The sequence below is a fragment of the Salvelinus alpinus genome, chromosome 1 (assembly GCF_045679555.1).
Source record: "Salvelinus alpinus chromosome 1, SLU_Salpinus.1, whole genome shotgun sequence".
NCBI classification, from domain to species: domain Eukaryota; kingdom Metazoa; phylum Chordata; class Actinopteri; order Salmoniformes; family Salmonidae; genus Salvelinus; species Salvelinus alpinus.
This window is the reverse complement of record NC_092086.1, coordinates 76,012,202-76,023,502: the sequence shown is the minus strand read 5'-3', so window position 1 is coordinate 76,023,502 and position 11,301 is coordinate 76,012,202. Positions and strand designations below refer to the sequence as shown.

Here is an 11,301-nt window from a genome sequence, read left to right as displayed (position 1 = left end):
GCCCTGCATACCGGCAATCATCATTTATTATAAAAACTTTTCCAAAATTTGACAAACGAAAAATCCACCCCTGTAAAACAAAGATACGTTGTTGATCTTTCAAAAATGTATCCGATATCTGCCATTTCCATTATACTTGTTCTTTTTTAATACATTGCTTTTGTGGAATAAACCTGGGTCAGTGGAAACCTGCATATTGTTATATTTCCTTCCTCGAACATTTTAGTATTGATGTTATTTTGTTCAATAAAAGCACAGTTCAAACTCAATTTCAGGGACTCAAATTTGCTATTTAAATATAGGCCTACAGTTCAGTGGGTCAGACTATTTTGACACAGTGCCAGTAAAATGATTAGGACAGCTCCAGAATATTCACTTTCTACTTCCGGGATTTTATCATCCTCAACCGACCTTCGTCTTTTTTCAAGTGATTTATGCAACGCACGAGCTAGATTTCAACCAATCAATGCGTTGAGGGGTATAAAGAAAATTACAACTGATCCTAGTGCTGGTTGATTCCTTACATGTGGCCATATAACGCATTCAGCATTGAACAATAGTGGTTAAATTCTGATTGTAGATCATTTTGACTGCTAGAACGTACTAGAAGTGCAGAATTTCTCAGGCAGGTGAGAGAGGAGTTCTTGGAAGCTGATTGGTTCACAAGTTATCCGGAAGATACATGAACGCTTTCGCCGGCATCTTCTTTTCTCATTCATAGGGTAGCGGAGACTGTGAACAGCTCGTATACAGAATTGCCTACATCACATCCAGGTAATAAAAGGAAACGTATTTTAATCTGTTATAGCCTATGTCATTGCCAGTTATAGGCATACGAAAAATATACGTGATGTATTTTTCCTACAATTGTTTATTCGGTATCAGTGTGTCCTTATTAGATGTAATATAATTATTTGTCGATTAAGATAATTTATGTTAATATTGTTATATCCACTGTAGGTCTATTCAACAATTCTACGAGACAGCCTTTAAGAGATACCAGATTAGTCTCTAGACAATGTTATAGCCTACCAGTGAAATGGCCGCAATTTTAATGCGCTTGGCTGCGGAGCCAGCTGTACTGCAGTACTCAGCGTTGTCCTTCAGAAGCCGGGTTGGGGAGGGTGTAAAGCACGTGCCTCCCCCTTCCCAGATGGTCAGGGATCATCCTAGATTAATCGCGTTGACGAACCATGTCAACCTGGGTGAAAGGGGAATGATGCCAAGGCAAGACATTCAAATTAACAGATAATAATATTAGGCTGAATGGTGTTATGGTCACTGGTATTGTGAAGTTTTACCCTACGGGCTTGTATGCCTTTGGATATTACTCTTCGAACTGCCATCACAATTATATGAACCTCATGCTACATGGCGAATTCCTCCATGGAACTGCAGTAGCCGAGCTCTCGCAAACCTTTCTCGCCATAGGGTTTTCAGCGCCAGCTGCTGGCCACTTGTGAAGTACAATGCCGATGCTGTGTTTTAAACGTTTAGAAAATGCAATCATCGCTTGCGAAAGTTTTTGAAACGTATGGTCCTTATCTTTCATATCAACAAGAAATAATATAGCCTCCAGCCGACGAACTACACTCCCACTACACTTCCTCCCAGTTACCCATACACACATGTGTTTGAGCATGCTAGATGGTTAAATAGCTGTGGTCGTCTGTCTTTCGTAAACAATCGCTGTAACATGGAGATATGGCTGTGTGGGAACACACCCTATGAAGTTGTAGTAATTACAAAAAACAATATTGAAGTCATTTGTTTTATGAATTATTTATTGCTGATATGAAATATATATTTTCCGCAATTGACGCATGTTCATGTTTAGAGCAATCGTCAGGACTCTTAACAAAAGTCCTCCAGGAAGAAGATGCCTTCATCAATAGGCCCTAGTTAGTATCTATGAATAGGCTAACAGTTGCCTAGCCTTTACAATAGTCCGTTGTGGAATCCCAAACCACCCCTTAGCTCGGAAGGTGTGGCTGATGAAACTGAGGGTGACTTCCAACGAGTGGCGACTGGATCAAGAAACCCATCACATTTGGGACACACTCCTGACTTGAATGATACAGTTAATGTTCCACTTTTCAATAATAAAACAAGCATGAAATTTAAATGAACAAATCCCCCTGTCGTTTTACAAGCTATAAACCTCAGTAACATTTAATTTGGGAGGTATTTCATTTTTTATTTTACCTTTTATTTAACTAGGTAAGTCAGTTAAGAACAAATCCTTATTTACAATGACGACCTACCCGGCCAAACCTGAACGACACTGGGCCATTTGTGCACCGCCCTATGGGACTCCCAATCACGGCCGGATATGATGCAGCCTGGTTTCAAACCAGGTACTGCAGTGATACTGAGATGCGGTGTCTTAGGCCACTCGGGAGCATCATTCATCAGTTACATGTGTCAGGTCTCAAATCAGACAAACAAATGCATGTGACATATAATTAGGCACGTTGCTACGTTCTTTTTTATGAAACTCCAAATATATTGCAGTGCCTGTCGGGATAGCACTTCGCACTGAGGCTTGCTGCCTCTGATCGAATTGCCCATCTGAGTGTCTAATTAGCCCCTACACCCTCGATAATTTTCACTCCCTCAACTTTGGGATGCTTGTGCAAATGGCGGCCGTGAACGTGCAGATGGGGAGGCGAGGGGGAAGGGGGGGAATTGGGATTCAGCCTGGCAGGGCACCATGCATATGCTTTTTGCCCTGCCTAAGATGTCTGTCTGGCCCAGGTATGACACTGAATGCCTATTACCTTTCCTCAAACAAGATTAGTCACCATTCTTAGAAATTGAATGAGTCAGCGTATTTCCCCATAAAGGAAGTTGCTCTATGATCTTTGGTTTGACTCATAATCCACAGTCCAAGTCTCATACTTTACCTTGAGTGATCATGACTGCCACCTGTTGATAAGACTTCACAGCATTACATATTTATTTATCTCTTGTCACAGTAACCATGTCTAAGGGAACAGCGGTCGGCATCGATCTCGGGACCACCTACTCCTGCGTGGGTGTGTTCCAGCATGGCAAGGTTGAAATCATTGCCAACGACCAGGGCAACAGGACCACTCCAAGCTACGTTGCCTTCACTGACTCTGAGAGGCTCATTGGTGATGCTGCTAAGAATCAGGTTGCCATGAACCCCTGCAACACAGTTTTTGGTAAGTTTGTTCTGCTAGATGTCAGTGAAGGGGTGTTTTTAATTATGGTCAAATTTGACTTTATAACTTGGTTCACTTAGATTCAGTTGATTCCTGACATTCGTTGTTTCCACTAGAGGTTTTATAACCAAAGATGGTTCTAGTATCTTCCTTGGATGTCTGCGTGAGAAACCAAAGGTCAGTTGGTATGATTGGAGTATGTCTATAATGCAATCATTAAGACTTTTTATTTGTGTATTCCAGATGCTAAGCGTTTGATTGGCAGAAGGTTTGAGGACGCCGTGGTTCAATCGGACATGAAGCACTGGCCTTTCAACGTCATCAGCGACAGCGGACGCCCCAAAGTGGAGGTTGAATACAAAGGCGAGACCAAGAGCTTCTACCCTGAGGAAATCTCCTCCATGGTGTTGGTCAAGATGAAGGAGATTGCAGAGGCCTACCTCGGGAAGGTGAGTTTGAAATGCATTGCCCACTGGGCACAAACTGGTTGAATCAACATTGTTTCGATGTAATTTGTCAATGTATTATGTGGCATCTATGTGGAAAATACATTGGATTTGAATTAAGTCATCAACTGTGTTTTGATGGTGAAATTTCAACCACAGGATTATGGTAATCAATTTTCAAATAGACAAACCTTGTATAAAATATGTTGCATTTGTACCTTTGAGAAAATGGCGCTGTTAGAGAGGGATGCCATGCTTCTAGCCACTAGGCAACTTTGCAGTATAATTTTTGTTTGTTATTTCTTACATTATTAGACCAGAATTGTTTTATTACATACAGCCAGGATTTTTTTTTAAACGCAAGCATTTTGCAACAATAACATCTGCTAAACATGTGTATGTGATCAATAAAATTTGATTTGAAACGATGTCAGATCTTCAACATTTTATTCACTATCAGAAAAAAGCAGTAGGCTGGGCAGCACCTCCTACTGGCGAGTTAATCTATCTACGGCTATCCATTTGGTCTCCCATCTAGGGTTTTAACCAAGCAACGCTTTCATAATTATCACAGACTATTACTACCAATGTGCTATCGTGAGATTTGGAGAGCTCTTAACTAAATAGATGTACTGTTGCTGTCCAAGTCATTCCAAACGGTAGATTTAACAAAGCAAATGAAATGTAACCATACTTTACATATCATTAATGATACTATTTAGGCCTATATAGCATTTGCAAAGTCATCAACAGCTACTGATTTAAATTCAACCCAGGGTTCAACAAAAAAATAGACAATACATATTAGGGCTGGGAATTGCCAGGGACCTCACGTTACAATATTATCACAATACTTAAGTGCGGATACAATATGTATTGACTCACGGTTCTAAATGCATTGCGATTCGATACTGATTTTATTGCGATTCGACGTTCTGAACATATTGCTCACCATATGTCTTCTGCAGAGGGACAAGAGCGAGTCATGAGAGTTTTGATTAGTCATGGAAATAAGTGCTGAAAACATGCTCCCAATTTAAAAACTTGATTGAGAACAAGCTATGAAGGGAAAACTACTGGAGTTTTGGTCTAGCTGAACATAGCGCAGTATTGTGCAAATGATATCTCTTAAAAAAAGAATATACCGATATGTAACTGTGTGTATATATAGATATATCTCAGCAAAAAAAGAAATGTCCCTTTTTTCAGGACTCTGTCTTTCAAAGATGATTAGTAAAAATCCATATTACAATGAAGTTAAGGGTTTAAACACTGTTTCCCATGCTTGGTCAATGAACCATAAACAATTAATGAACATGCACCTGAGGAACGGTCATTAAGACACTAACAGCTTATAGACGGTAGGCAATTATGGTTACAGTTATGAGAACTTAGGCCTTTCTACTGACTCTGAAAAACACAAAAAAAAAGATGCCCAGGGTCCCTGCTCATCTGCGTGAACGTTCTTTAGGCATACTGCAAGGAGGCATGAGGACTGCAGATGTGGCCAGGGCAATAAATTGCAATGTCCTTACTGTGAGACGCCTAAGACAGCGCTACAGGGAGACAGGACGGACAGCTGATCATCCTCGCAGTGGCAGACCACGTGTAACACCTGCACAGGATTGGTACATCTGAACATCACACCTGCGGGATAGGTACAGGATGGCAACAACTGCCCGAGTTACACCAGGAACGCACAATCCCTCATCAGTGCTCAGACTGTCCCCAATAGGCTGAGAGGCTGGACTGAGGGCTTGTAGGCCTGTTGTAAGGCAAGTCCTCACCAGACATCACAGGCAACAACGTCGCCTATGGGCACAAATCCACCGTTGCTGGACCAGACAGGACTGGCATAAAGTGCTCTTCACTGACGAGTTGTGGTTTTGTCTCAGCAGGGGTGATGGTCAGATTCACGTTTATCATTGAAAGAATGAGCGTTACACTGAGGCCTGTACTCTGGAGCGGGATTGATTTGGAGGTGGAGGGTCCGTCATGGTCTGGGGCGGTGTGTCACAGCATCACCCGGACTGAGCTTGTTGTCATTGCAGGCAATCCCAATGCTGTGCGTTACAGGGAAGACACCCTCCTTCCTCATGTGGTACCCTTCCTGCAGGCTCATCCTGACATGACAATGCCACCAGCCATACTGCTCGCTCTGCTTGATTTCCTGCAAGGAAATCTGTACAAACAATAGTACGCAAGTATAAACACCATGGAACCACGCAGCCGTCATACCACTTCTAAAGATGAACGTACTTTAGTGCGAAGAAATCCGAGAACAGCAGCAAAGGACCTTGTGAAGATGCTGGAGGAAACCGGTACAAGTATCTATATCCACAATAAAATAAGTACTATATCGACATAACCTGAAAGGCTGCTCAGCAAGGAAGAAGCCACCGCTCCAAAAACAGCCCTAAAAAAGGCAGACTACGGTTTGCAACTGCACATGGGGACAAAGATCGTACCTTTTGGAGAAATGTCCTCTGGTCTGAAACAAAAATAGAACTGTTTGGCCATAATAACCCTCGTTATGTTTGGAGGAAAAAGGGGGACGCTTGCAAGCCGACGAACACCATCCCAACTGTGAAGCACGGGAGTGGGGGTGCTTTGCTGCAGTGGAGACTGGTGCACTTAACAAAATGGATGGCATCGTGAGGTAGGAAAATTATGTGCATATATTGATGCAACATCTCAAGACATCAGTAGGAAGTTAAAGCTTGGTCGCAAATGTGTCTTCCAAATAGACAATGACCTCAAGAATACTTCTGAAGTTGTGGCAAAATGGCTTAAGGACAACAAAGTCAAGGTATTGACGTGGCCATCCCAAAGCCCTGACCTCAATCCTATAGAAAATGTGGGCAGAACTGAAAAAACGTGTGCGAGCAAGGACGCCTACAAACCTGACTCAGTTACACCAGCTCGGTCAGGAGGAATGTGCCAAAATACACCCAACTTATTGTGGGAGCTTCTGGAAGGCTACCCGACACGTTTGACCCAAGTTAAACAATTTAAAGGCAATGCTACCAAATACTAATTGAGTGTATGTAAACTTCTGACCCACTGGGAATGTGAAGAAAGCAATAAAAGCTGAAGTAAATCATTCTCTATTTTTCTGACTGATTTCACATTAAAATAAAGTGGTGATCCTAACTGACCTAAGACAGGGAATTTTTACCAGGATTAAATGCCAGGCATTGTGATCCAAGGACAATGTATATTTTCACTAATGCATATAGTCCTAGGGTTTCAAGCGTTGGTTCATTTCTAATTTAGTCATGGTAATTTGTTGGATTCTCGTTTCCATCTCAACCAAAAAGATAAAGAATAGGACTAAATCAAACTTTAAATAGTTTGATTTAGTCCTATTCCTTATTTTTTATTGAGACATGAATCCAACATATCAATTATACATTTGTAGACAAACTGGGATTAAGCCAGACTGTCAGTGGCACAAAATATACTTCTCCTTCAAAAGTTTATTTTTTTGCGTTGACAACCAAACACAATTCAATATCACTTTTGAATCCAGTAAATAGCCTATTAACAGAAGGTAAGGCTATTTTACAAACTAATATAACAGTATTTTTCAACCTTAAATGAGTAACCCATCCATGGCCACATTTTGAGGCTACTAACTAAAAATGTCTTATGTAATCATAGAAAGTGTGTGAATGTTGCAGGGCTGTGAATCTTCACAATCGCTATAATAATGTGCGCATAATCTAGATCAGCATTGATGACTCGTAATCTCAACTGCAATCCAGGTAATTTGGTTGTGCTATTATATGAAGCACATTTTATTCCCATTTGAACTTTTAAATGGTTGAATGCGCAGTGATGACACATTTAGATGACAACTTAACCAGAAATTAGACACTGTTTTTCTGTTGTAATTACGCTTTAAGACTTCACACAGGCAGCCCAATTGTTTTTTGTTTGTTTTTCACTAACTTGACTTATTCCCAACATATCTGATGTGATTGGTCAAAATACCAATTATTGGAAAGAAAATCCAAATTGGGCTGCCTGTGTAAATGCAGCCTTAGATGGTTGAAAGCATAGTGATAACACATTGGGAATTCAAACTGTCCTTTTTGAGTGGGTGAATAAAGGTTGAAATCAAATTGATCTCATCCAAAATGTTCCACTTTGAAATTGTGGTGTGCCCAGTGGGTTCAGTCTATTTCAGGGTATTATTGACAGTACGTCTATTCATTCCCACCCTTTTTTCTCCATATTTTTTTTGCAGACTGTATCAAATGCTGTTGTAACAGTGCCAGCTTACTTCAATGACTCTCAGCGCCAAGCAACCAAAGATGCTGGAACAATCTCTGGTCTGAACGTTTTGCGAATCATCAATGAGCCAACTGCTGCCGCTATTGCTTATGGCTTGGACAAGAAGGTGAGACCCATATCTTTTAGAGGTCAGGTCAAGGTCTAGTTATGTTTTATTGAAATAATGATCCTTTTAAAGAATTTGTTCATTTCAATTATTTGATAGCACATTAAATCTAGTTTGTCCCTAATGATTAAGTTTATGCCTGCCATTCATAGTTTCCACCAGAGGTTGTAAAACCAAAGATGGCCCAACACCTTCCTGAATGTCGGAGTGAATACATCAGCTAGGGTTATTTTGATTTGATAGTGGTTAATTCAAGTGATTTAAAAATAAAAAATAAAAAAAAATAAAAAAGTTAAATCTCAATTGAATAACTTTTGAAATAAATAGATTATACTCCGTTTTTTTGAGAAATCAATGAAAATAGATGCCTTTGGTTAAATTTCAGTTTTAATTGACACCAGCCCTGGAATGCATAGCCATTTGGTTTCTAGTTTGTTATTATAAGTGCAAATACTGAATGTTCTCTTCTGTTTCAGGTCGGTGCTGAAAGGAATGTCCTTATCTTTGATCTGGGCGGCGGCACCTTTGACGTGTCCATCCTGACCATCGAGGATGGCATCTTTGAGGTCAAGTCCACTGCTGGAGACACTCATCTGGGCGGAGAAGACTTTGACAACCGCATGGTCAACCACTTCATCGCGGAGTTCAAGCGCAAGTACAAGAAAGACATCAGCGACAACAAGAGGGCTGTTCGCCGTCTCCGCACCGCATGCGAGAGGGCAAAGCGCACCCTGTCCTCCAGCACCCAGGCCAGCATCGAGATCGACTCTTTGTACGAGGGAATCGACTTCTACACCTCCATCACCAGGGCTCGCTTTGAGGAGCTCAATGCAGACCTTTTCCGTGGCACCCTTGACCCAGTGGAGAAATCCCTCCGCGACGCCAAGATGGACAAAGCCCAGGTGCACGACATCGTCCTGGTCGGAGGTTCCACTCGTATCCCCAAGATCCAGAAACTGCTCCAAGATTTCTTCAACGGCAAAGAGCTCAACAAGAGCATCAACCCTGACGAAGCTGTGGCCTATGGCGCAGGTGGGTCACTGATCATCTTGTGTTCGCTCTGTGGCCAATGTGCTTCTATAATGAGCCTCAACTCAATAGTTTCGCTGTGATGAAGTTTGATCCTGCCATTCGTAGTTTCCACCAGAGGTTGAAAGACCAAAGATGGCCCAATACCTTCCTTGGATGTCTGAGCGACAACGGCACGGTGAGTCTACAGTAATGTTTTCCCATGTGGCTAACCTCCCTTTCTCATTTTCAGCTGTCCAGGCAGCCATACTCTCAGGTGACAAGTCTGAGAATGTCCAGGACCTGCTTTTGCTGGACGTCACACCCCTGTCCCTGGGTATTGAGACCGCTGGAGGTGTCATGACCGTCCTGATCAAACGTAACACCACCATCCCAACCAAGCAGACCCAGACCTTCACCACCTACTCAGACAACCAGCCTGGTGTGCTCATTCAGGTGAGGGCTTGCATGAAATGTCAATTTCAGGGCAATGTTTCCTCATTCCTTTGGCCACTATCTGTGACGTTTACTCCTGCCATTTGTAGTTACCACCAGAGGTTGAAAGACAAAAGATGGCCCAATACTTTCCTTGGATGTCTTGAGCAACTATTTTAGTGAAATGCATTTGAAGACATGTATGTTTTGCTAATATTGACGGTATCCTCCAGGTGTATGAGGGTGAGAGGGCCATGACTAAGGACAACAACCTGTTGGGCAAGTTTGAGCTGACTGGAATCCCCCCTGCACCTCGTGGTGTTCCTCAGATTGAGGTCACCTTCGACATTGACGCTAACGGCATCCTCAATGTCTCTGCCGTTGATAAGAGCACTGGCAAGGAGAATAAGATCACCATCACCAACGACAAAGGTAAACAACAGCATATGTGACCAAAGTGAAATTTGATTACAATATGCCCACTTGGATAGTGCATCTATCCTTAACTTAACCCTTACATTTTTTTTTTATCTGACCAGGTCGTCTGAGCAAGGAGGACATTGAGCGCATGGTCCAGGAGGCTGAGAAGTACAAGTGTGAGGATGATGTGCAGCGTGACAAGGTCTCGTCTAAGAACTCACTAGAGTCCTACTCCTTCAACATGAAATCCACCGTGGAGGATGAGAAACTTCAGGGCAAGATCAGCGACGAGGACAAGACCAAGATTCTGGACAAGTGCAATGAGATCATTGCCTGGCTGGATAAGAACCAGGTACAGTATATTGATTTTCCCATCATTAATTTAAAACCAAGTTATTACCCACAACGTGTCAAGAAGGGAAATCAATTATTCTTGACCTGTATATTTGTTTCAGACTGCGGAGAAGGAAGAGTATGAGCATCAGCAACAGGAGCTGGAGAAGGTGTGCAACCCCATCATCACCAAGCTGTACCAGAGTACTGGTGGTATGACAGGCGGTATGCCTGGAGGAATGCCTGGAGGGTTCCCAGGTGCTGGCGGTGCCGGTGCTGCTCCTGGAGGAGGTGGATCCTCAGGCCCCACCATTGAGGAAGTCGATTAAACCCAATGTCCAATCTCACTACCCTGTAAACACAAAGCACATAACCCCAGTGGCCCAATCTGTAAAGCCAAGACTGGTCAGTAATTTGAACTGATAATAGCTGCTATGTATGTTTTAGATACTTGAAGATGTACACTGTCTGAGACAGTGAGATTTTAAGGAAGAAAAATCTGTCTACATTTTGAGTCCTGGAGAATAAAATATTTGTCATTGGCCTTGACTTTTCTTTTACATTTGTTTTTCACTCCCAATTCCCCAATTCAATGAAGGGAAATTAAGTAGGCTTAACTTTCACAGATTTGAGAAGGACAGTTATTTCATATTTGAGGGGAATTATCTAAATAATTTGTGCAAAGCACATTCCTACTAGTGGCTGATAATGGAATCCGGTGACTCATCGAAGTCTCATATCGTAGCTAACACTCTGACTCACTGACAACATTTTGAGGCCCAAATCTCACAACTGCTTTGTTTAGTTTACCATATGAACAGTATCATTACATAAAGATGCAGTGAGTAGACCATTGGTTATATTCTTGTCTGAGGTCTGCCAGAAATAAGGAGTTTTGGTACAGACCAAACCTCCTTCATGCGATTCTACTCATTTTGCCATGGGGTGGGGAGGAAAATGAGCTGTTTTACAGCAAATTACCTGCATTCTACACATTTTGCCATAGGTTGGAGAGACATGTTTTAAATATAATATCTGCGTGAGACTGCCTAACAAAATCAATGGG

At 42.0% G+C, this 11,301-nt stretch overlaps 1 protein-coding gene and 1 non-coding gene across 2 annotated transcripts; both read left to right on the top strand.

Moving 5' to 3' along the window:
* Positions 1 to 661: 661 nt before the first annotated feature.
* Positions 662 to 10,777, top strand: LOC139551626 (heat shock cognate 70 kDa protein-like). Its single transcript, XM_071362931.1, has 9 exons — positions 662 to 774; positions 2,979 to 3,188; positions 3,432 to 3,637; positions 7,887 to 8,039; positions 8,516 to 9,071; positions 9,301 to 9,503; positions 9,716 to 9,914; positions 10,022 to 10,254; positions 10,358 to 10,777. The coding sequence occupies exons 2-9, from the start codon at positions 2,984 to 2,986 to the stop codon at positions 10,562 to 10,564; spliced, it is 1,962 nt and encodes a 653-aa protein (XP_071219032.1). The 5' UTR covers positions 662 to 774; positions 2,979 to 2,983; the 3' UTR covers positions 10,565 to 10,777.
* Positions 9,143 to 9,236, top strand: LOC139540154 (small nucleolar RNA SNORD14). The gene has a single exon (XR_011668103.1). It is a non-coding gene; the product is annotated as a small nucleolar RNA SNORD14 (small nucleolar RNA).
* Positions 10,778 to 11,301: the final 524 nt, after the last annotated feature.